General features: G+C 37.8%; 1 protein-coding gene across 1 annotated transcript in view; it reads left to right on the top strand.

The window, feature by feature from the left end:
- RAPGEF2 (Rap guanine nucleotide exchange factor 2) overlaps positions 1-27,215 on the top strand; it is a 188,508-nt gene that overhangs the window by 63,860 nt on the left and 97,433 nt on the right. Inside the window, exon 4 of the mRNA XM_082281475.1 lies at positions 11,303-11,386. Within this exon, the coding sequence (XP_082137601.1) occupies positions 11,303-11,386 (84 nt within the window). The remainder of the gene's footprint in view (positions 1-11,302; positions 11,387-27,215) is intronic.

The raw sequence follows: 27,215 nt of genomic DNA, 5'->3' as shown, positions 1-27,215 counted from the left end.
GAGAGAATAAATGTTGCGTGTAAAATGGAGTTATTACTACAGAGAATGTCCATAGCTGAAATGAGAAATAGCAAGCTGATTAGTTTCTAAGTTACCGACTGTGGTAGGCAGGTGTGAGGCAAAAAGCTGTATTTGTACAATTACGTTGTGTCTTGATTTTTTCCTTATTCCCAGCTTGTCATGCAGTCTGGAATGAAAAACACCTACCTGTATTAAGACTGTAGTGCTTGTAATGGTGGTGGAATGGGAAGGGAAAAGGGGATGAAAAATGAAGGCTGTAAAAAAGATAAAGATATATAATTTCTGCTGATCATTTTTGATATTTCCATGATTAGAACTAAATTCTCAGGTCTGTTAGCAGTAATCACCATCCAGCCTTAGCCAAGTTTTCTGAATTAGATTACCATGGCAAATCACGAGACCCAAACCCATTGATTTTGGGCTAGTCATGCAGTCTGCTCTAGGACTGGCTTGGCCCAGCAATCAAATCTTGAAACAAATGAAAACTGGAAATAGAATAAAGGAGCACAACTTCTTGGTAGCTACTCAAACAATTATTTTCTTAGATGCACATGTTAGTGTCTTTCATGAGATAGAGCAGAATGTCTCAAAAATGCTTCAGGGCAATAGTTCTGAGCAAGGACACATGAGAAATAGATCTGTGAGTAGTCTTTTTAAGAGTGGGAATCTTAAGAGTCACATTTTTAAGTCCTACAATAAAAGTGACATTTATTTTATATACAGTTCTTTCACAGTAACACATTGCCCTGAAGACCCTTAGGAGGACATAAGCAGTGCATGTAAACCAACAAAAATTTATGCCAAAATTGCTTTACATTTCTGCACAGCATGACTTGAAGTGTGATAAAAATGAACTAAAAGTATCTTCTTTAGCTGTTCACACACGCACACAGAGAATATTCTGAGTTGGAGAGGACTCATAAGGATCGTCATGTCCATCTCTTAAGTGAATGGCCCATACAGGGATCAAATCCATAACCTTGGCATCATCAGCACTCTGCTCTAGCCAACTGAACTCATCTCAGGGTCTAATGATTTTTAAACAGAACAGTGCTGCTGACACCACCTTACTGAAATTGTGTTGGATGGAGTGCTTTTATAGATGCAGTGTATGTGGTCTATAGCTACATATGTTTATGTCTTACAGATATAAAACCTAAAAACTAAAAGACTGCAGGAAGGAATTACTAGAGAATCTCCCAAGTAAGAAGTGGTATGACAGGAGGAACTGGCCTCAAGTTGTGCTAGGGAGGTTTAGATTGGATATCAGAAAAGATTTCTTTATAAAAATGGTTATCAAGCACTGGCACAGTCTGACCAGGGAAGTGGTTGAGTTACCACCCCTGGGGGGTATTTAAAAGACGTAGACGTGGTGCTTGGGGACGTGGTTCAGTGGTGAACATGGCAGTGGTGGCTTAATGGTTGGACTTCATGATTGTAAAGATCTTTTCCAACCTAAATGATTCACTGATCTCTGGGTCAGTATCAGAATTTTCAGGTGGATCTCTGCAGGCAATATATATATTCATGCTTCTTCTACATCCATAGGTTTCTGTGGAAGTTCTGCAGCAGTATATTTAATAATGCAAACAAGTGCTGCAGCACAGCTGGCGTCTTCTGTTTTGTCCTGAGAATATTCCTAAAGGTGTATTGTGCCTTCTGATAGTTGGGTGGTTGCCAAAATATCGTTGGGATACTGCCATTTCTGCACTGCAGTAAATCAGGAACCTGATTCATATGTTGTGTGGTGGTTACATTTTCTGTGGGGAATTTTTTAGGCAATGTCTATCATTAAAATAAACACATTCAAGGACTTGGCAGTTGCCTCTGTATAAACAGACACTGAATCAAGGCTTCTTAATAGTGTCAGTGATCAGTGTTACAGTCTGTTGGTTTTGCACAGCCAGTTCCAAATTTGTGTTATTGTTTGACCTGATTTTGAGACTTCCTTGAATGATGACTGAAGTAATGTTTTTGCACCTTTTTTACTGTAAATGTTTCAATGAAACCTATCATATTTTTGTTGTAATTCTGAGAATAAAAGTTTTGGTTTTGGAGAAGCATTAGGAAGCTGTAAGATAACAAGAGATTTGTCTGTCTTGACCTCAGAGTTTCGGATGCAAATTTTATCTTCCTACTTCTGTAATTGTTTTCTGGTGATTTAGGAGAGTAATTTTTGTTCTTAATTTTTCTTCTGATATAAAGGGCTAATTCACTGTACAAGTCTAATATCAAGACTTCAATGACAATAGGTCAATTAGCTTGTGTGCATATATTTGTATAATGTATTTATTGATTGCCTGTTTAATCCACTGTCTTAGACTGACAGGCATTACTGACACTCTGCAATACTCTCTAATTTGACCAAAATTCTTGGTTGATTTCCCTGATTTTATTTCAGAAGTGAAAAAGAATACAAACCTAAAGAAAAATATACTTCTGATTATTTGTTTTCATGAATACTGAGGAATTGTTTCCTGTGGTTCATTCTTCTGCATTTCCCATTGTTGCTACCAGGAGCCAAGACACCAGTTCTCATCTTGTGTCCATTAATAGAAGATAATCATGGACATAAGTTGAAATGTGAACACTGTTTAGTGAAAATCAGAAGTTCAAAATCCTGAATTATCAGTCTTGTTACTGAATATATTTTAACTCTGTCTTAAATTTATTCTTACTTCTAATCTTCACTCTAAATATAACTCCAGTGTGTTCATGTAAGAAGAAAAGTATTTGAAAATTGTGTGGCTGATGCATCAAGTACAAATCTCTTTTACTTCTGTGTTTGGGATACCTCTTAATGTCATCAAGAGCATCTGAAATGCTCTGGCAGATGTCAGGTAACTGCTTAACTGGCTTAATAAGGAGGATTAGATACAGTGCTGACAATGTTAGTAAACAGTTTTCTGGTTATTCTCTGTTCAAACACTACAGTGCTGCTGGGCAGGATCTTCAGGCAATGAGATGTCTACCTGAGAGAACTGTTCAGCTTAGACATGTTTGACATCCCAAGGCACTGCAAGGCTGGTGTCTAATTGTGGCAATGATTAGTCAGTTAAAACAATAAACCACCTATAGCTCTCAGCATACAGAGGATAACCAAAATGAGCAAAGAGAAACAGACAGATTAATCTGCTGGAGCAGTATCCTATGGAGCATAAGCTTGCAGAGCAATGTTCTTTGGGATTTCTTCTTATGTAGTGTTTAAACATCTGAAAGAGGTCCCAGTTCTGACATGTCAAATTTCCATTGTTTCTGCTTCTCTCAAGTGGAGATCTGGGAACATGAGCAATATCATTGGAATTACTCTGCTTACTTTCTGAAATTTATTCAACTTTGAGCAATGCTGAGTGTGATTACATGAAAATGTAATCTGCTAGGTACGCTTCAGTGTGTAAATTCTTTTATATAGCTTGTAGGATGATGGTACTATATCCAGTTTAAATGTAAGTCTTGAATGAATCCTTTGGTTGGAATTTTAAAGAATTATTGTCTCCATAAATCAAACTACCTCTGTCACAACCAAGAAATTGTTCTTGTCAAATTCATGACCTTTTTATGAAGTAGCTTGAAAATAGCTCTGAATGGAAAGCAATTCTGGATGTTGGTGATGACTTAAGTTAGGGGTCCTTCCAGCATCTGGAGTTGCTGGAATATTCAGTCCAGTGTTGGAGGGGAAAATGACACCTCTGTTGCTTAGGTCTCAGGATAGAGGCAACTGTAAAAGGAATATGAATATTAAGCAGTAATTACATGGAAGTAATTTCTGTGCTTGTTTCCAATGAGACCTGCATGCTGCTTAGCATTTTTCAAGTGCTGTTTTAAAGCAGTTGGCTGAGAAACCAATGACCAGAAGGTGGGCATAAGAGCAAAGAATTTTATTTAGCATGTGCTTTCAAGTCCAGGTACTGAATTTTGCACTGAAGGGATGTCTTATTTGACAGAATTAAAGCATGTTTGACAGCAGTTGTCACAAAGACCTGCAGATTCCTGCCACTGTACATACCTATGATGTTCGTTATCTCAGTTGAACCTGAGTGAATAAGCATGTGCTGAATATAATTGTTATTCTAGAGGTTTTAGTAGTGCTGTGTCTCATTTTGATGGAGAATGAGAATTAAATGGATTGCTCTTTTAAAAACCTAGCTATTTCTAAAGAAGTCTTAAAGAAAAGTGATCTATCAGGACTTGATAGGATGGAGGAAGACACTACAGATGGTCTAGATACTTGAGATTTATTTGGCCTTTAAATCAACCAAACAGGTTGATTTAAATCTTTATGTAGCTGAATATTTTGGAGGGTTTTTCAGCACCTTAAATAATCAGGAAATCTAAAAGCTAGAATTGGAACACCTGTGCTACTGTAGAGAGGTGTCTTACAGAACTGATATGTGTGGGGGACATGTTTTCTTGTGAAGAATTTCTTTGATATGCCATTAATATATAATTCAGATACACAGTTACAAATGTGTAGTTGCAAACATACAAGTGCTGCTGATTGCTTTATATAGAAATAAAATAATTATAAGTAGAAAATAAAGCCCTAGTTTTAAGTAGCTACTTGGTGATCTGGAAATAAGAAGCTGCCCCTTCTCGGGGCATTAATAGATCATAGCATGAAGAGTTTGATACAAGCACTGGAGACTGTGAGAAAGCCTGCAAACTTCTTGGGTCTTGTCAGTCTGGACGTTTATAAGCACTTCCTGATTTTTGAATTTTGAGTGCCTCTGAGGTCTCAGAAAACATTCATATGCTAGAAAATGTGAAAGCCTCGGTCTGAAAATACTGTCTAAGCTCATCAGCGCTGACAACCTAATGATGTCATAAGCCATTGCATAATTACGCAATTGAAGTTTCCGGACAGAACAGTTACTGACAGCTGTGAAGTTTCTCTGCATAGTTCTATCTTCAGTTTTTTGTGTAATTTTCGAAGCAGAAAGGTGTCCTTCTAGCTGCAGGTTGTAGTTATGTTAAAGGACTACGTCAAGGAAGCTGGACAGGGAAACACAATGGGAAGGCAATCCAATTTATGGCTTTCCATTTCCAGCTCTTGAATTCCCGTAAAGCAAGTTCTCTGGCATTCGGGGAAATTATATGTAGATTGCCCAGGAAATCCTCTGCTCTCAAAAGTTCTGTAATACAAAAGTCAAGATTTCAAGCAGATTTATTCAAAATTTGTACAACTAAAGTTCATATTATGAACAAAACCTGCACATTGGTGACTATTTTGGTATTGGCTGTCAGTTTTGCACTACTTTAAGGTTGCTGCTAGAACCTGAATATTCTGAAAACTTTATCAGTAGGTAGCTTTGTCATAGTAGTTATAAGAGAAGAACATTAAATCTCAGTACTGGAGTCCTTTTGTTGTTGTTTCTGCAGAACACAAATCTTATTTTCAGGACAGAATAACTGTGTATTGATTTTGTTGTTCTTACTGCCCCTAATGAGTGGCTTTGGGGTTGACATCGTTCTGATTCTCTGCAGGATAAATTGCTTGTGTCATCTAACTTTGGTGGTAATAAATCTTGTTTTCTGTAACTAGAGAAGGTGGATAGCTTTGCTGCTTTTGGTAGGCTGTATAACTTTTAACAGTCCTATGTTTCATCCGGATGAATATCCAGAACAGTAGCTGACCTGAAGAAAGATCCCAAAACAAACAACAACTTTCCCTCAGTCTTAGGGATTTGAAGCAATGTATTCTGTCACTTAAGCCCAACATATAGAGTAAAGGCTTGCCTGCAAAAGTCTGTGTATGCCTGCTTGGAAATGTACATGTGTCTGTAGTTCCTGATTTCAGTTATTTCCACTCACACTATGCATATAGCCCTGCAAGAGTGGAGGGAGAGTGCAGAGAGGAATTCAAAACTAGGTAGGAAGTGCTGTTTGCCTGGGTTAGGTGAGCTTTGCTTTCAGCCTCATGTGGATCCGTGGAATCATTAAGGTTGGAAAAGACCTCTGAAATACTTGAATCCAACCATTAACCAAGCACTGTAAGGTCTGCCACTAAACCCTCTCTCCAAGTGCTACATCTACACACTTTTAAAATATTTCCAGGGATGTGTCTAACGCAGTTCTGTGCTCACTGCACGAGCTCTGGCATGCCCTCGATCAGAGAGAGCCCAGCTGCGTTACTTCTGTGCGTTGCAGGAGCAACTTGGGCATCAGGAATGGTGCTGCTGGCTGGGCTCGCTGGCTCCTCGGCAGAGGGAACACGGCAGGAGCCGATGGGATCGGCTCACTTAGCTCGGAGGTAAAGGCAGAAAGAGGCTCTTCTGGTGTGGCTTCCAACAGGTTTATTGTCAGAAGTCTGGCAACCCGAACAAGCTCAGAGGGATGGATGGAACGCGATGGGATGTTCCCCCGAGGCTTGTCCTCAGTTTTGTAGGGAATTTGAAAACCCGGTGAAAGGGGAAAACAACCACTGAGTTACAAGCCAAGGGGAGGATACAATGTAACAAGAACCACTGGGGGGAAACCGAGAGGCGGGAGTTATAACAGAGAACCAGTGAACAACCGAGTAACCGGGAATTTTCCCGAACCGGGGGAGGCGGCTTGGACCCGCCACCGCCCAGGGGGTGCAGCTTAGGCTTCTGAGCCGCCCATCGACCCACCCTCTGAGTCTGCTCTTCGGGAAACTCGATCCAGGCTGGGATTGATTGGCATCACGCTGCCCCAGCCCCGCAGTGGGATGGGTCACACCGACAGGTGTCTCAACCATTTTCCGGGGCAGCCTGTTCCAATGCTTGACCCTTTCAATATCCAATCTAAACCTCCCCTGGGGCAACCTGAGGCTGAATCTTGTTTTATTATTTGTTGCCTGGGAGAAGAGGCTGACCCCCACCTGGCTACCACCTCTCTTCAGGCAGTTGTAGAGAGCAAGATCTCCTCTGAGCCTCCTTTTTTCCAGGCTAAACTCCCCCCGTTCCCTCAGCTGCTTCTCACTTGTGCTCCAGACCCTTCACCAGCTCCGTTGCTTTGTGGAGCTTTAACTGCACTTCCAGTCTCCTCATGTGTGACAGCTGCTGCTTCAGTGCTCGTGGTGATGCTGGACAGCAGTGGCATCCTTACTAAACTAGTAATTGGAAAGATCTTACCTCAGCAGATGTCTTCCCTTTTTACATCAGCTTGACTGACAGGTGGCTATGGACCTTCCCCTTTAACTGTGCAAGGCTGAAAAAACCCCAGTGTCTCTTGAAGGATGCCTTTGTGGAAAGGTCATCGGCATCAATCCTGCTTCAGCTAATTCCTGATAAAGTGCTTACGTGAACTTAATACTCTACTGCAAACCCTGTCGGGGAAGTGTCCCGTCCACAATAAAGCTTTTTTAGAACTATTTGCTGTTGTTTTTGGCAGAAGAAATACCTTTAGGACAAGTAAAGTTTCTAGATTCTTCTGGGGGCTGCCAGGGGTAGGCACTGTTCTAGCACTGAAAGAAAACTTTATGGTTGGGCTTATTCTCTAGAATTCAATTTTAATGTTTAAATAAAATCTAATGTGTGATTGCGAAGGAAACCTTTCAAATGTGAGTGTTCTCTACTGGGTAAAATGGTATTTGGATGAGTCCTCAGGTGGCTTGAAGAAGTGCTTTTGTAGTTCAGCATTCGCTTCTTCTATAGCTCCTTCTGTCTTTCATTAGAGGCACAAAAGTCCTGAAGAATGCAAATGCATTGTTGATGAACAAATGTCAAGCATAGTACAGAAAACATGGAAGCTTGATTGAAAGCCACATGATGTTTGAATAGGACTGTGGAAAGCCCAGAATCCTTAAAATGAAAGAATTGCATGTGTTTCTTGTGACAGTAGTGTCTAGCAAAAGCTGGCTGCCAAATGGCTTTGTTGAGGCTTAGTTCTAATCAACTGAGAGTATAGCAAGTGTTGAAAGTGCAGGAGTTAAATATATTTTCATATGAAAGGAATAGATCAGTGTTTCATTTGCATTTTTTTTTTTTTCCTGAGAGAAGCATGTGGGTTCTGGAGAAAGAAATGTGTTTGCTATACATGGGGATTTTTTCAGATGTTTTGCTCAAAACTTTATTAAGACACTGCTAGTTGTAAAAATGAAGAGAATTAATACCCTATGTATGTTCTTTGCTCTTGAAGACTGTCTTGGAAATATTTATGATGTTTTGTCTGACAATAAAAGTTTTAGAAGAATACAGAGTGTATTTCAGGGAAGATACCTTGAATACAGACATGTTCTGTCTTAATATTCCACTACTGTGACAGCGATATTGAAGTTTTTTTTTATTTAGATAATTAAAGCATTGAGTTTACTAGATATGCATGATGCAAATACCTTAGAGCTTAGAAATTCTCAAATGTAACTGTAAAAATAAAACCAGTTATTAAGTATACATAAAGCAAAGGGAAAACAAATCTAGTCAGATGGTATTCCTCAAGTTTGATTTTAATATTTTTTTAATCAGTGCTTTCAGCTGTCAAATGAGCAGATGCTTCATTTGATTATATATAAAGTAGATAAAGTATGATGTTCATGACAGATAAGTGAGAAGGAGCAACAACTTTTGAAGAGCTAACTTGCAGAGAAAGAGAATAAACCTGTGAATTGGTAAAAAAAAAAAAAAAGAAAGATAAAACTGAGTTGGATGATTAACTGATTGAAAAGTCATGCTGTGTGATCAAATAAGAAAAAATCAAACCACTGCAGTTGAGTGCATAATCATTCTAGGTGGTTTTGTTTTTTTTTTTTTTAATGATTCAAAGGTAAATTCAAAAGTAGCCTTAAGAATTTGAATATTGAACATATTGACTGGTGCATGTGAAAGCCAGTAGCTGCCTTTCTCTTTGAAGTTAAAAGATCTCCAATGAGAAAGGCAACTAAAGCTCCTTACAAATAGTTGGTTTGAGAGAGGATTTCAAAAAGTTAACCAACTCTTAAAAGGAAGGAAATAAAAGCTTGCACATTAGTAGATTTGCAAAAGTTAAAATACTTTCTATTGACTTAATTTTTTTCTGCTTCAATGATTTTATCATTGGAAATGGCTTTCTGGAAGCATAAAAAGATCTTCTAGATTAGTTGCTTTAGAGTTATCTGTGACCCCAGGTTCTTTTCTGTCAGGCTACACTTTAATACTTGGTCAAACTGCCAGCTTTTAGGAAAAGGAAAAAAAAAAACCAAAACACCCTCAAGACCACAAAACTTATTATGTGATAATATAATGTGCTGTAATCCACATGGAAAAATTATTATTCACATCCTAGTACAGTTACTTCCCAGGTATTTGGGAAATCACTCTGTCTATAGCCATTGCTGAAACTTTCTACTTCAAAAATTTTTAACTGTGCTAATTAGTCCAGATTATTTGTATATAGAATGACATCTATTAAAGAGTGTAATAAAAAACCTTAACAGACCTGCAGTTCAGCAGCAATGCTGTTGTATGCCTGTCAGCATAGGACTCATGGGGGAAAGAAAGAATATTTAAAGATGTGTAACTTAACTCAGGTGCATGTTTATGTTTTTAGGAATTATATTTTCATTGGAAACGCTGGTTTTCTTGAGTTGATCTGCTTTAACCTGGTTTTCTGCACTTATGCACAGTGTTGATTTGTCTAGACCAACAAGTTTGAGGGTGATACAGGCCCATGTGAGAAGCAAACATGTGAGGCACTATTCAGAATAGGCAGCTTAGAACACTTCAGCTGTGTGAATCCAAATGCTCTTGTTTTAGCTGTGGGACTGTGTTACTGCTTCATTTTCTGTTGTTTATCAGTATAAAGAAGTATTCTTGAAACCTTGATTTTGAAGATGTTGTCACTTGTCTGGTGTGTGTGGCCGACCAGCGTCATTTCACTGGTCAGGACACTGGCTGCTAGAAAAGAAATACAAGCTCCATCTTCTTATTCAGCTCCTCTGTTCTTGGCTGTAGATTGTGTCCCCTCAATTTCCTCTGTTAATTCTCTGCATTTCTGTCCTTCCTCTCATGCCTACATTATACAGTGGAAAATGAACATAGAACATGTTTTTAGATTGGATGGTTTGCTCTCAGCTCTTTTTAGGCTGGATCTTTTGTTTTGAGGACCACCGTGTATGTACTTCTTAAACTGAAGTTCTTCAAATGGAAAATATGCTGTTGACATGTACATTGCCTACTAAGATTTAAGATTAGGTTTTAATACTATGCTGTCATCACTGTTAAAAGATGTGGGCTGTTCTTGCTCGAAGTTAGGCCTAGTTGTTGCTAGAGACTTGAGACATGCAATTTAAAAAAATGATCATTAAGTAATCTGCATCTCTTAGTGTCACTAGGGATGTGGTTTTCGATAGGAATGCTCATGCAGTTCATGATGATGCACTTGAATTCAATTAGTCACTTTGTCTGGAAGACGCAGGCGTGGTAAAAACTGGAGTACAGTAGAGAGATTCTCAGTGCTGACTGTCAACATGGAATGAGACTTCTACTGCAGCTATTTCTCGTAACCTTAATCTATTTTATTTTCCTGTCCAAACATTATTTGAACTTACTTATCCAAAAATAGTCTAAGCATATGAAAAGGATTTTGTATTACTCAAGGAGCAACATCTGAATCTGCAGTAGAATGAGCTGTGCTTGGATGACAAAGTCTTCCTCATCCAGTTTCTCTACAGGGTGAAGAGAGAGGAAAAGAAACTTTTTGCCCCTTCTGTTGGGAATTTATTCTTGTGCCAGGAAGAGACATGAATGGGGCACTGCTTAGTAGCAGCAGATAATGATGACTGACAAATCTGATATAGGTTTACCATCTGCAAATGTTTCCTATGCTCTCTTACCTTGTAGAAAGGCACGCTGATGCAGAAAGAAAAATCTCTGTCTTGAAGAAAGGGTTAAGAAGAAGATGGCTGCTGTTGGGAAAGGATGCCTTATTTTATAGAGGGAAAGATGCTACAGCTCTCTTCAGCACGAGCTGAAGAACTGTCATTCTTCTTCAATGCATTCAATAGAATAAAATACAGTATATTTACTGTAGCTTGGCCTCATTTTAATAACTTACGGTTATATTTAATTTGAATGGGGCTGTTACCAAATAGATAGATAGATGCTTTTAATAAAGTCAAGGAAATTAAATAATAATGTATATATTTGCAGATGGAAATTAGAATAATTTCATGGAATTATTTTGCAAATAATTCAATTGTGTCTTCTGTCCATAATTTGGAGCATTTTTGCCTCTTTGATGTTCTTTGTAGTGCAAATTTGGTACTGCTGTGAGTAATTTAAATCAAGTGTTTTAAACTGTGTCTTCTTTTTTTTTTTTTTTTTTTTTTTTCTAATTATTCCAGCCCTGATGATATTGGTACCTGTTGGTATATCCTGCTGTCTGGTTCAGTCTTCATTAAAGAATCCATGTTTCTTCCAAGGAGCAGGTATGTCAGCTATGAATGTACTGCGTTCTATATTTTAAACATAAGTCATGAGATGTAGAGAATTTTTGGAATTAAAAGGCAGTGTTTTATATTTAATGAAGCACAGAAGAACAAATATAAACACATGTCTCCTGTGCTAGCTGTGGTAGCTGTTTCTTGCCCATAGCTAGAATTGAAAGCCCATATTTGTGGACAGTGTACAACTGTCCAAAGTATCATGCAGATGCTGTCGATTTAAAAAATAGAACCACGAAAAACCTGACAAATGGAGTGAAGTACTGAGTCTCTTCCTGTGAGTAATCAAACTTCACATCATAGGATGCATTAGAATTTGGATGTTTTCTTGAGGCTTTACTTACTGTGCACAGGTCTTTGGTGCATGTTTTAGCCTTGATCATGTTACTGCAGGTTTTGCTGCTTCTGTATAAGGTTGTGCTTCATGCAAATGGATTTGCAACCAAGAGTGGTTTCTTACATGGAAAAAAGAAAGTTTGATTGTGAGGCACTCAAAATTCATATTGCTTCAGTAAAAAAAAAAAAAAAGTATATATTTTGAGCTATGGAAAAAAATGCAAGTGGTTGCAAGGATTTTAGACTAAAGTGACTGAGCTGGATCATTTTCATGGAAGCAGAGCAGAATTATTTTAAAATGCTGGTTATAGGCATATTCATTCAGACTGCTATAAAAGGCTCCTTTGAAGTATATGGCATGAAATAAAATTTGTGAAAGGCAGAATGAAAGATTGACCTGTCTCTGTATAGTATCATGATAATGAAAGCACTGGAAATTTTTTTTCAATTTTAAATGGTGGGAAACCACTTTATGGCTAGTGTTGGTTGGCGTATGAGGCACTAGATCTTCAAGTCTGCCTTTTCGTGGGAGAGCAGTGCAAACCTTGGGACTTCCATTTGGTGATTGTGGCATGGTCTTGGTGCAGCCAAGTGTCTTGTGTCTGTCAGGCACTGCTGATAAAAAGGTATATTAGATGTGCCATCGAATAGTTAATGCTAAAGATGCAAAACTGATTGTTGTAAAAAGTAGCAAAACAACAGATTATAGGATCCCTGCTTCTGGCAGAGTGAAAATTGTCCCACATGTCATCCATGAGCAGGCAGTGCCAGGAAAAAAGCTGGCAGAAAATGCTTTAGATACCCGGAGAAGAGATATATAATACCTGAATTAATGTAGGGTGGTTGTATATAGTCCATGGCAAGAATCTTCTGTTCCTTTGAAATAGAGCAATGCTTGTGCCTCCCTCACTTGGACACTTGAAGAGAGGTGAGGTTTAGTAAGATAAACAATGAGCTTGAGACTCTTCCTGGTAGAATGAACAGAAAATTACAGGTCCTGTGACAATAAGCGGAGCATTTAAGGTCTGTTCACATGGAGAAATGTATAAAATGACATCTGGGACAGTGTCTGATACCTTAGTGAAGCACAGGCATGGAATTTGGCATAAGAATAGCTGTCATAGTTGTGGATGAAGTCAAGTAGATGTCAAAGCTGGTGTCTTGGGGAGCAAATGCAAGAGAGACAATTTTTTAATTAACAAGGATAACATTAAGTCCATGAAAGCAAAATTAAGAAACTTTAATTATATAAGATAGAAAATATTTCGTGAGAGTAAAACCAGAGGCATTCTAGTGAGGGACTTTGTGCTTAGAAGCTGTAGTCATTGAAGGGTAGGTGAGGGCCTTATTAAAATTTAGGACAAGGTTAATCAGGATTTTTTCTTTGTAAATGAGTAAGTTGCAGTTGGGCTTTGGGCTCATCCAGGATTAAGAAACTTGGAAAAAGTGAGAGGGCATCCATGTTAAATTTCTGATTTGGAATACTGGTGGCTAATAAATGATTTATTGATTTATTTATTTAATAAAGAAATGGCCTGAGAAGAAAACTTAAGTTTTTCAGCTTTACTTATGCTGCTGGGGAACTGCTGGGAGAGCAATAGCAAACTGCTCAGATATACATACCAGGCAGAAGAGACTGATTAGCAGAAATGCTAAAGTGAAATTTTACAGTGCCCTAGAAAAAAGGGAGTGAGACCTACTGAAGAGGGTGCTGCCCAGAAAGAACTGGTAAGGTGGTATTCTGGAATCTAAAGAGTAGTGTCAGAAGTGGACAAAAGACAGTTACTGGATAAGTGTTTGCTGAAACCGACTGTTTATATATACAGGGAGTAACAATTTCAAGAGCCTTTTTGGACATTGCATAATTTGTGAGTCCTGATGTCCTATTACTGTTAAAATGAACTGGCTGTGGTTTAGCAAATGGAGCACATCCTCATGCATCACTGACATCAAGTGATAGGAAGAGACCTAAACACTGCAAAGTAGAGATCATCTAAATTTGATTTTGTTTGTCATTTGAGTAAATTAAATTTGCAATAGTAAATTAATATTTACACTATTCTAGTGTGGGGTTTTTTCAGTTTAATCCATTTTATCTTTAGCCATCTAAAAAGCCACTAGGATATTTTTTTTGCAACATGTGAAGTTTGTGATTGAGAGCAGAATGGAGCCAAGAAGTCTGTGTAGGAGCAATCAAATATGTAGAAAGCTAGAAGTATGTTCCTTTCTCCAAATCCTATTGACTCAGAAAATTCTCATTTCCCTAACTTTCTTTTCCCAGAGCCAAATGTAGTTCATCCCTAGGCATCTCACCATCGAAAACGCCTCATTTTTTTTTTCCCCACTTAAAAAATATTCTCTCTTTTTTTGTCAGCCTGCCCCATGCACCTGTAGTAAATCCCTTTGGACAGGTTCTCTGGGCTGCTGATCCTGCTCACACTGAGGGCTTCCACTTGCCTGTCCTCCTGACCTCCTCAAGCTCAGCTTCATTGAATGATGGCTGGGCAGTAGCTGACCAAATTTAAAATAAACACATGTTGTCGTCCCATCAATTCCACCCCCACCCCACCCCATGAATTTCAAGAGCATTTGCTATTTGTTGGATTTCACTCTTTTAAAATGAGTGTCCTTACATGCCAGAGCAAAAGTAGTATCTCAGGGTAATTTAGACAGACCTAGTGGATAAATCTGCCTACGTTCTTGCAGGTGTGTTCTGAGTCCTGTGCAGAATTAGATCTTACTCTTAACTTCATGGCAGTTGGCATGCGAGTCCATAAAGAACAGGATGGAGTGCTATCACCAGATTTGAGCTGACACTTGCAAGTACCTTAGTGCATTTGACTTAATATGCTCAACATACTATTTGCATTTGGGTCCTCTTTTAGCTGATTTGCTTGCATTAGTTTTAGATAGAGCATCCTCAGACTGGTTGGTGACTAACACTGGAAATGCTCTTTTGTTGTATATTTTATATTGGGTAAACTGATCTCATTTCTTTCTTCCTAATCATTGTGTCCATGGCTTTCATTTCTGGTGTTAGATACCATTTAAAATTTTTTCACTAGAGAGACTAGGTTATGTAGATACTTAATATATAGCTGGGGAAGAAGAATGTTTTAAAAATACCCCTTTCCCCCATCATGAAGTTGACTAAAAGCTCAAGAAATGACCACCCTCCTGCTTTTGCACCACTGTGGTTCAGGAACAGCACACCCTAATTTAGTGCCCCCCCCCGAGACTCTCCCAAACCAGACACCTCTCACTCCCCTCCACTCTCTGGTGGGAGACACAAAGGCAGAGATCACGAGCTGGGAGAAGAACAATTTGCTGGAAGCATCAATGAGATAAAAAAATTGACCAGTAACAGCAGCAATACTACTAAAAAACCATGCAAATGAAAAGTAGTATAGCAGTCCAAAATTAAGCAGCTTTGCAGTGTATGAGATATGGTCAAATAGATACCTGTTGACATACTTTGAAATGAGTGTCAAAGCTGCAAATTTTTGACAAAGTTTTATAATGTACTGGGTGACTTGCAAAATTACTTGTAACTAGCTACTGGATGAGTCTTTAATTCCAAATTTAAAAAACTAAGTTGTTCAAGATGGAATACTGGAATACATGAAGTCCTAAATTGAGTACTTTGCTTTAACATCTAAACCATGTCTGTTTTTTTGAAAATAGCTTGAGTTTAATTTTATTTCCCTATTGTAATACAGTTTAGCTTGCATTTGTTCAAATGCCAAGCCATCAGCTAGCAAATAGTGTTCATAAGAAAAGGCTGGATTTTATTATCTTATTATTTTGGGAAAGTATGCAATCCACAGTTTTAAAGAACTGTGCTCTGATCAATTAAAGCTGCCATTTATTTGTTGACATAAGGTAAAGCTTAATCTTGTTCTTCTATTTAATTTCTGTAAATTACAACAGTGAAATTTATTCTGACAGTTTAATGTGAGGAAGATCATCCCTCTTCTGTCCTGCCCCTTTCCCCCTATTTTCCTATTAATATTTACAAACTTCTTCCTTTAACTTATCAGGCATGTATTGTGGTTAAACTAAACATTCCTTACTTCTTTCCTCCCACCATGACCATCAAACTAGCACAAATTAGCACTCAGTCCCCTCATAATTTCCCCTGAGCATCTGTACCCTGAAGGCAGTTCACATGATAGAATGAGGTTTATGTACGAACTCCAGAAAATAAATGAGCAGAAAATGCAATTGCCTGAGGGCTGTCCTGGCTCTCCTGTGTTTCACATGGCCACTGACAGCAGCAATGTGACAGTCCCTCAATATATCTTTTGCAGCGGCCTCCAGCTTCCCTAGGCTTCTCCATGCTCTCACCACATTTGATCATGTGCTTGGACTTCCTGTGTGCTTTTTGTACCAGAACTTTGCTTCTAGTGCAAACTCCACTGGGTTCTTTTGTGTTCATTAAATGGGAGCTGCAGTGTCAAAAGGTCTCCTAGATCTCCCCTAGCTTACCTCGTACTTGCTCTTGGCCTCCATGACCAGAGGATGCAGCTGTCTCTTAGCAGCAACAAAATACAGAAGTGCTGGGCAGTTTTTCTCAGACTGTTGGCTCTGGTACTTGGGTTTTTTTTGCTTTTTTCCTAGAATGCTTCCGAGCCCATCTTGGTGGTCTGTGGTGTGCTGCTCAGGCATCCTGTGATGCTGACTTGCCACCTGCAAACCTGGCTTTGCACTTGGCTTTCACTGCTCTCTCATCTGCTGTTTCCTTGCTGCAGCCTCTTGTCTTTCACTGCTGCCACATCCAACCAGTTCTCCCCTCACTGCCTCCTATGGCCATGGAGAGCTGCTTTCCCTTTGGCAAGGTCACAGATTTTACCTACAGGAACAATTATTTAAGCTTTTTCCTCTAATTAAAAGATTTGAGTTTTGAAGGTGAGAGAACATCTGTTTTTTACTATTTTCAAAATTAAAAGGGATGTATCTGTTTAAATATTGATGGTTTAGTCCTCTGGTCTTTCCCATACTAAAATAACTTAAATAATGGAATGGAATATTGAATCATACTGGAGAGTCATTGAACAAATTATGGACTTCTTTTGAACGTGTGTAAAGCAATAGCAAAACTCAGTTTGTCAGAAATGTTTTGTCCTCGTCGAAGTGTATCCTCATTAACTTATAAAAGTAACCTTTCAGAATAAAATTTGTTAGAGATTTTGGCAGTCTTTTTTATTTTGGCAGGTAATGAATTTGAATGTAATAGTGCTGGAGCAGAGCCCTTGGCTATCTACATGTATTTATACAGCTTTATGTATCTGAAACATACTTCCTAATTTTTGTGATGTCTGGATCATGCTGTTTTTTGTGGTTTACATATATCTAACTGATGGTGTGTTTATATTTTGAAGACAGAAGAGCCTTTGATCGATCTTTTGAGTCAGTAAAATTATGCTGATAGCTTTAATCACAATTATAATGTCCTTCTCTGGGTATATGACTCATATATTTGCAGCTAAGTGTTTATTAATAATGGCTATTACTGGCTGAAACCTATGATATCACAGAATGAAACTGGGATTTTAACTGAAAGAGAATGATCAGTATACACAAATATTTAAACTATGATAAAATCCCCTAAAAAGGGATTTTTTTTCCCTGCCCTGAGCAGGAAACAGTTTTAGAATAATGGACTTGTGGGAGGCTCAGAGTTGTACTTTTGTGAGCTGCTAGTTTAGTTGTTTAAGCTACACAGGGAGTTGATCAAGGGCTGTGTGGAGTTTATTTAGCTTTTTCCAGGTTCCGAGTTGTTTATGGCTAAGGATTTGCACCATCATGATGGAAACATGAAGACCATACATTGGATCTTTGAAGAGAAAAATAACTCCCCAGGTTATAATTTCAAGTCTGTTTAAGAAGTTACTTGGAAGTGTATGCTTTGGATTTAGTTTCCCCTCAGAACTCTCTGTCTTGAATAGAAAACTTCACTTTTTTGCTGCTGCTGGATTTTCCTGTGACCTGTTTGTTGTTCTGGTATGTCTGTATCATGCTCCTGACTGTCTCTAAGGGCTGGTGGGGAGGCATAGAGTGTGGTATTGTTGTGGGCTGACCCCCCTGCTGCCCTGTCCTCTGTCTGGTTTGAATGCAGTGGTTCAGCATTTCAGTCCCATCAACTGAAACTGAAGCATAAAAGGAGTGTGATCTTAGGGTTTAATCTAGGAAAGACTGAGATCATAAGCTGAAGGAGGAAGTTGGGAGTAGTGGTGATGTCAGTCCATTTATGACTGTGTGGCTATCATGAATTACTCACAATGAATTTTAAATAGACATTGAGAAATAAACACTAATTGCTTTGTAGTGTCTGCGTCTACCCAAAAGGCTGCATGTGTCCTTTTGGATGAAGATTTTTACTGTTTACCTGCAAGCAGAAAATTAGACTTACCACAGCACATGTGACTGGAATTACTTACTGAGACTCAAACTCCTAGAGAAAACAAAAGCTTGCTTACAAGAGGTAGCATTTTACTAGGAGTGCCTGATCTGGCCATCTACCTTGAATTTGTTAATCTCCTCATGGTCAGTGTTAGCAGTGAAATCCAGCAGTCACTCATGTGTGTCATTGCAGCCTTCCTTAGGAGGTGCTGGAGGAGCTGGAGCTGCTATGGGGCTGCTCCTGAACCTGGCTCCCTGAGGGCTGGCTGGCAGGGGGGGCATGCACGGAGGGTTTCAAGTGAGTCTGACTTCATCACTTCAGACACAGTCAGCTCTGGCTGTAGCTGAATTAGCTGAGCCATAAATTGATGGGCCCTGTGATGTCACCTGCTATTTCAGCAAGGTTTGTGATACAGACCGCAGGCTACATGTCACCTAAAACTGTTCTTGAAGTTTGAAAAAAATGGTGTACAGGTTTCTTTGAATATGAATACTTGCAATTATTTTTGCAGCTAATTTATCCTTTATCCCATCCAGAGTAATTGAAGAGTTCATTGAGGTCTGAAACTGATCATGACAGTATCTGAGGTGTTGGGAAATAGAAGAGGAGGCAGTTCCTAAATGATGAGATTGGCTGGTGTCTGGTGTTGTTCCTGTCATATTTCAGTGCTACTGGAATTTTGTTTTTGCAGAGCTGATAAAATGTTAAGGGACTTAATCTATTACACTGGCATCTTTTGAAAACAAAAATAGAAATCTAATGTTGTGTGTCTGGTGCTACCAGGCTTTCTTCCAAGTTTGTAATGACAAGATAACAATGAAGCTGAAAGTGTCAAATGACCTGAATATGTTTTCAGTGAGCCTGAGTTGTTTTGATTTCTCTTAAGGACAGGGAGGCTTTCAGGGATGGAAATGCTCATGCTAGGAGAAAAGCAAACTTCAGTAGCTTTCACAAATGCAAACCTTATACCAGTTTCTAGATGTATATACTTAGAGCTACAGACTTCCATCTCTTTCAATGCGAAAGACCTGATGATGGGCTTGAGAAGGTCTGGATCACCTGCTGCTGCTCAGGGGCATTTGTGTAATGTTCAGAACATTTTAATATGCTTTCTGTAGAAGAGACACCATTAATTGGTGGTGCAGAGCTTGTAGATTCAGGAGTCCTTGGTTTTGGTTTTCCATTGTTTCACTTGTAAGCTGAGTCAAGATGATACTTATTGCTGCTGTCAGCACATTTAAATTAAGTAAAGAAGTTAGACTTTTCTTATGTTGTCCTTTATTCACTTCAGTGGTGTTTATCTTCCCCATTGAAACGGAGGTTGTATGAAAATACTTACAAGTTCAAGATATCTACTTTAATGAAAAAATTACACTTGTGATATAGATCACAGAAACAAAGTATGTAACATTATAAATCCAGACCACCGGTTTTATGGAGAGTTTCAGCTGTGAACCAGTTCAGGTTATTTTTGCATTTGCTATACAGATTAAGTATAATGAAAATTTTTCAGTGGGATATTGCCAATGCCAAGGAAAAATAAAATCTGAGGTAACACAGGCAGTAGATTATCTCAGTGTAAGCATGAATGTGTCTTAATAGCTCAAAGTAACTGAAAAGGACTGTAAGAAAAAAGTAAAATTAAGCAGAAGAGCTTTTTGAGCATAATTTTTGAGAAGAAAGAAAGCAGAGGAAAAGAGAGAATCCTTTTAAGTAGCTGATAGAGGAAACATAATTATCGACGACTCTGACTGATGCCAACTCTCACATCCCATTTCTTTAAAAGTTAGAAAGTTTGGGTTAAAATGATGACTGATTTTTGAAAAAATGTGCTGAAATAGTGGTGAGGGTTTTTTGGGCTTTTTTTGTTATTATTCCCCCCTGCCGTCTGGGTGCAAAAAAGATTAAATCCACTGAAAACGCTCAATTTTTTTCCTGAAGACGTTGTATACATTTCCATTGTAGAAAAACTTAATTTCATGTTCATTTGATTGCCTGGTTCCTTAAAAAAGGTGCTGCAGTAAAAGCTGGTCTTGAAACAGTATGGTTTCATTGCTGACTCTTCTTTTTAGTTTATTTTGTGTCTCATTGGGCTAGAGGCACCTTTCTAATCCCAGCATTAGGGTCTCTAATGGAGCATGTCACAATTTGAAGTCGTTGAGAAAAACATCTAACCAATCTTGGAAACATTGTTCGTCTTTTCTTTTGCTTTTACTGCTCTTCTGTACATTATAATTATGTGATATATATTTAATTTCAACAGCTCTCACTTGTACTCTCATTTTCTTTCTAAAATTTCAGTCCTGATTTTAATATTAAAAAGCTGTTTTCTGCAACGGTAATAAATTGCTTGCATACAAATGGGGATGTGGAAAAAATCGAGAACTCTTTCTGAGAAATTAAGGAGGGGAAAATTCTCTGTGTAGTAAAGTAAACGGTTATTTAAAAGTTAAATATGAGACCCATTATATTGGGGTATCCACTACTGCTTACATTGTTAATTAAAGGTATCTATCTGAAGATAATTGTTGATTTTTCGCAATTGATATTGCAGCTGGTGAGATGTCCTATTATGTAATCTGTTCCTTCTGATTTAAGTTTTCCTCTGATTCAATTTAATAGTACTTAAGCTTTTGAGTTTTAGTACAAACCTGCGAAACATCAAACCCCACTTCAGTTACTTGGGAAAACTGCGTTATAAGATTCTTGCTGTAGTCAAAAGGAAGACCCTGTTTATTTTATGTGCTCTTGGGGTCTCTGGACAAGTTTTATAAGTGTAATGAACTGAAGTCATATGGTCATTGCTTAGCTTTAAATAATAACAAAATGAACTGTGTGCAAAAATAGCATAAAGAATACCAAAAGGAAAAGTTACACCCATGTGGAGAGAGGGGAGAGAGGACACTGCCTTTTCTTTGCCTCACGTGAAAGGGATCTGAGCTTTCATAAACTTAATTTTGCTGAAGGACAATCTTGATAAGATGAAGTAATGATGTTTACTTATGTATATGGAGGACTGTAGAATAACTGGAAGGAATTAGAACTATTTTCTTGATTCTTAGCATGAGGCCACTACTGTAATTCTTCTGCAAATGGTCTTTTTAACAGAATGTTACTCCTTATGGTAGAAGATTTGAAAATGTTTTGAGGGTTTTCTTTTAACTGATGCTAAAATTTTCAAATGTTTCTGAAAAACAAATCCAGGGATACAAGACATAGTATAACGTTAATTTATTTGCAAATTATAATATAAACAGGTAAACCAAAATTGTCACTACTACTCCATTGGTTTACTTTGTTTATTCATTGACAAACACACAAATTTATCTTGAATACATCTGTTTTGTACACTAACAGATTTATGAAAACTCGTTATTTAGGTAATGAGTATAGCTCTCCAGGTGAATGAATTGGTTTTATCGAATGATGTGTGTGTGGAAAATGTCAATATGTATGGTCTTATTTTACTTCTAAAAACCTGGATGACATGTCAAGTTATTTTAGTAATTTTAAAAAGCAGACAATTTGTAATACCTTAATTATGAAAGCCTCTAGGGGGACTTAAAAATGCTTATTTTGTATTTTCCAATATAAAAAGTCTTTGTATGACACTGGAAAAATACTTCTCTGCTTTAATGAATTTCATGAATGTTAATAAGCCAAGCTGTGTTTGGAGAGGGTCTTGCCTCTTAAGTAATGTTTTCCAACAACTTGTCATTCTTTGAGACCATTATGTAGATCTTGTGATGTCACAGTAATCTCCATGGCAACACAGACGTCATTAACATGAAGCATAAGCAAAGCTGTCTTTATTCAAACCATTTATTTATTTATTTATTTGAAAGAATAAGGAAAAAAGTGGGTTAGGAAAAAACCTTTCATCTTTGAATGCTTTCTGAGATAAAATAATGTGAGAGCTTCTAATTTAAAAATAAAATAAGGGTAACTTTTCCCAAAGAAGGATCTATTCTCAGGTGTTCTGATGAGGTACCTGCCTTCTAGCTTTCTGTACTAGAGATGTTGCAAAGCTGAACTGCTGCAACAAGCTGAATTTGTTGTTGCCTCTACAAACAGGCTCCAGTTTTGTTTGTTTATATAATTGTATATAAAGTCTATGAACATAAATCTTGAATTCAAGAGGAAAATGCCATCAACACATTTCTTTAGTGTCGTATATATAAAAGGGGGGTAAAGGAATGCTAAGTGGTATTCTAGTCTGAAAAGTAGTGAGGATCACCTGCTGCTATAAAGACCCTGAACATCTACCCTTTTTACAGTAAATTTGCAAAACGATTTATTATTCTTAACAGCACTTCTTCAAGGTTGGGTTTGTAACCATTTTTCAGCCTAATGTTTTAGTTTTAATGTAACATTATGAAAAGATAAAGCAAAAAGCAACAAATGTGAAACTTGACACAATTACTTAATTTTTCTACCTAAACTAGTCAAACTTGCTACCATATTCACTCTTGTAACCATGTAAAATTTTAGAATTAACCCCACTTCCCAAAACAGTAGTCTGTTCTAAAAGAAAAACTGTGTGAAGATCCTATAGCAAATGTTTCAGGGTTGACTGAGGGGACTTGCTATAGAAGCAAACCTCCAGAATCTAGCTAATTTCAAGTTATTCACTGTGGGTTTTCAGGAACTTCTTTTGAGGTGCTTTCAGTAGTCAGCTATAAATTAACAGATTAATGCAACCTCTGATCTGGGTTGCATTTGCATAAGAATTAAATCCCTGTGAGAATTACGTAGATAAAGCACTATAGTCTGTCATCTGTAAGGATGCTAACTAAAAGTGTTCAAAATACTGAAGAGGTTTACTAAAGTTTTCAGCTGGAGTTTTAACTTCTACACATTTTTAGCAGGAATTATTTAAAGCATTAATTTACTATAAATGTGCTTATTCTATAATTTTAGTGTGGTCTGATTAGTCATCAGACATTCTCTCTGTCTGGCTTGCTGGGTTCTTCGCACCCTCCTGCTGCAGCGCCAGGGTTATTATCCTTGGTACCACGGTTCCTCTTCCCCCACAGGCAGCGGGCGGTTTGGGTCCCAAGTCAAGCAAGGAGCTGCAGTGATGTCTGGGACTTTTTTCTCCTGTGAAATACTCCTCCCAGGTATTATTAAGTGGCGTGTAGTTAGCTGTGATACTGCAAGTGAGTCCCTTCCCTGACACATGAGCTGTTGTATCTGAGACTGTAAACATCTAAGCTATCATATGACATTGGATAAGCCTAATCATCCTTATCCATGGTATGCAGTGAGCTCATGTCTCCAGGATTTGCAAGTAGTGACAGGTCTGCAAATGCCTCTTCAACTTGTATTCCACTTGCCAGCATCTCAATTTTCCTTTCAACTGAAAAGCATTTCTGTAAAGCAGCTACTTGCTCTTGCTGAAAAAATTACACTATAAACAGAATAACATTGTAGAAATTAAATAAGTTAAAAGGAAAAGAAAGCTAATCTACTTATTATTTTGATATGCAGATGACCACTACATTTTAATTAAAAAGAATAGTTATTACAAGTCAAAAGCATCTTGGGCTTCCCTTGCATCTTTACTTGCTTTTCCTAAAAGACAGCCACTAATTCAAATGGGAATCAGAGAAGTCAGCCTTATATTATGAGATAATTTGATGTTCTGTCTTTCAGTTGACAAACTCTTGCTTTCATAGTTTCCAGCGTGGAGCTCTAAGTGTGGGGAAACCCACTGCTGCCTTCCCTGCTTGCATCATCCCCAGCGGAGTGCTGTTCACGTTAGAGTGGCTCTGCATGCATGAAGGGCTCTGTCTTTTTTTCTGAGGGGTCAGAAAATGGCCACGCCAAATTTAGTTTTCATCAGAGCACTTAAGCGTTCCCCTGGGAATGGCTTGTGCATGTATGAGCTTTTTAATTGTAACGTTCTTCTTTTTCATCCCTGGCAAGGATGAGTTGGGTGGAGGTCTGGGTTTCAGAGCACATTCATGTGGAACTAAACCTGAGCTAAACCTAGCTTGGCTGGAACAAACCATGTAGAGGGACTCATGCTTTTTATTCTAATCTAGACATACCAAAATGAAATATGGTGATTTTTAATGAAAAAGATGCATAAGGACAAACTTGACTGAATCCCTTATGATCTCTCTAAATGGCAGATGGAAAATAGTCCCCATTTTGTTTCCCATCTTGACATCTGCTTAATACTGCTCTATATTCCATCAAGGAATTCACTGTGACTGGTTTGCTTTAGAACTAAATCTGACTAACTAACATTTTGATGTCGTTGCAAGCTGAATGTTGATTATTACATCAAGATTTGATATGGGGATTTTTCAGAGACCAGACATTCTGCTCATGTTTGCTTTTGTATCATCAGATAATAATTGATGCAGTGATTGAAAGCAGGTGCCTTCTGTGACTGGGGTCATGGCACTGCTGTGAGGAAGTGGCATGTGCAGGTGGGACATGCAGCAAATGATCCATCCAATGGAACTCCTCTCTGCTCTGATATTGAAAACTGGAGGATAGAGGGAAGATTGGAAATGCAGTAGATAGCACTTGAATGTAAATGGTGATGGTAATAATAGCATTTTCAGGATGAGGGCTACCTAAGAGCAAATGAAGGCACTTTGGCTTACATAACTTCAAGTTCTAGATATGCTTCACGCAATACCTCTGTATTTCATTTTGGTTGTTTTCTATGATTCTTCTAAATGTAGATGTCAACTGAAGCAAGGTAATTTTCACAAAAAGAGCTTTGAAGTATCAGGTTTATGTAACTTAAGATCCATTTTTATCATGAATATGTTAAAAGCTTGAGAAACTAAACTGAACTGTGCATAGCCTTGTGCTTATGGATTTATTCATGTACGGTCTTGAACAGATTGGTTGCAGTGAAGGTGGGAGAGGGATAATGTTTACTTTAATCTCCATGTTTATTTAGATGTCCTGCATTGGCAAATATTGCACAGCAGTGATATTAAACCCATTGTACATCCCACTTGGAAACTTCAGAACAAAGAAAGTTTTTGAATATCTGGTTCCTAGAGTTTTGGCATAAATCATTGCAATATTCATGCATTACATTTCTACTTTAATTATATTGTAAATTTTGTTATTAAAAAAAAAAAAAAGCAAAATCTGTATGGAACTTATTTCCTTGCATACATATACCCTAGAAGATTCTAAAACTTGAGAAACAAGAAAATTTGCTACTTGTATTTTTCCTTTCATTAGAACATGTCTGAATAGAACATACTTTTTGATTCAGAGGAAATGTCAATGAAATAGATTTTGTTCTCAACCAGCAATTTTGTTCAAAATATTGCATTTACATATACATAAAATGATAACAGTATTGCATGCTGAAGAATGTGCACCATAGAGATGACCATACTTTGTGGAGCTTTCCTTGTGAGAATTAGAAATAGTTTTAGTAAAACCTTAAGCTAATGTAATGTAGGGAATATCAAAAGAAATGAAAGTTAAGATTACATTGTAGAGGAAACCCTAAATTTATGTGTGTCCTTTTTGCAAAAATAATTGTAACTTGTGAAATTGAGTTTTCTGTGAGTGATCTTTGGTCTTTAAGAGGAAGAAAGAAAAGGGCTTCACACTGAAAACCCTTTTCTTGGTGTTGCGAAGTTTTCTTCAGATCCTGCATCACTTTTGATGAATGCATTTACATTCCAGTGCTGAGAAATAACTTTCCATTTGGGAGCTGGGTTGATGTGAAAACAGGAATGTTGAGGCCCAGGGTGAGGGGACAGGGCTGAATGCTGATAGAGAAACATTCCCTCTTTAGTAGCTGCTGCCTCTCCTGCGAGCTTTGAAAAGAGCATCTGTCTGTGCATGTACGAGGATGTCTGGGGACCTGGGGAAATGGATGGGTGGTGTCTGGAGAAAACTGCCTTGTCCTCCAATGTCATGATGATAAGAGAAAGAATAGAACAAGTCACCTCAATACCTGCAAGTTTTTGGCTGTCTCTATGTGTAAGTGCTTATAAAAAGTCATATGTTGTTTGTGGCTTTAGATGCTTCATTTAATTGAAGTACTTTGTTGTTTTGTTTTATTAGTAGATCTATTAAATTTGAAGGGGAATAAATGCAGGCAGTGGTCCTAAATTATTCTGTTGTTTGTTAGCCACAGACATATTTATACTACTGTAGTTTTATAATAGTAAAGGGTTTTTTTAATGAAAACTGAGAGTGTAAATTTGGGAAACATGGAAACCCTTAACTTTCATTTAAAACTTGTCTTCTGTTAACAAGCGTGAAACCTGAAAACTGATACCTCTGTTCTTTAGCCAGCTGTGTATGTTTTCAGTATAACAAGTTGTAAGCTGAGATATGTATGTAGTAAGATACACTTATGGATAAGGGAACTGTCACCTCTGATCAGTGTAAATTCAATTTAAGAATGCATTAAAATGCAAATGAAATTGTAAACTACTAATGGGTTAAAATACCTGCTTTTAATACATAGTGAGAAAAAGAGGGGTTTTTTCATACTAATGACTTTATTTGGAAAAAATGCTTTTGAATAGTCAAGTGGGAAATTAGACTTTTTGTCAATTCTTTAAAGGAATAGTATAGTTAGGGAGAAAGTATAGTTAAGAATGTAAGAATAGTATAGTTAGGGAGCTTGGGGAAAATACCTAGCTGTCTACTGTAAAGTGGATTCCTGTAAATAATACTGTTTTATATATCTTTAAGTAGTTGTTTGTGTTTGGGGGTATTTTTTTCGGTTTTGTTTTTTGGTAGGGTTTTTTTATGTTTCGTTTTTTTTTGGGGGGGGCGGAGGGGGTTGTTTTTGGTTGTGTTGTAGTTGTTGTTTTTGTTTTTTTTTAAATTAAAGTGGGTTCATATTCACATCATGCATTCAGTATCCCTATGGGAATGCAAGTATTGTGATAGAAAAGGACTCCAGAAGTGAAATTATCTTTGGGACAGGTGCTGAGGAGAGCATCTGTGAAGCTTAATACTTGGGGAACCTCAAGTCAGAGCTTATGTGGTAGCAGGGAAGAAAAGTGTTGGAAAAGCAGCTGCAAAACAAGGTTCTCTGGGGAACTTAGGTGAGGTAGCAATATCCTG

This window comes from Coloeus monedula, assembly GCF_965178545.1.
Source record: "Coloeus monedula genome assembly, chromosome: 5".
In the NCBI taxonomy this organism is placed as follows: Eukaryota; Metazoa; Chordata; class Aves; order Passeriformes; family Corvidae; genus Coloeus; species Coloeus monedula.
Note: the sequence above shows the minus strand (reverse complement) of the source record. Positions and strands in the feature narration are given on the sequence as shown.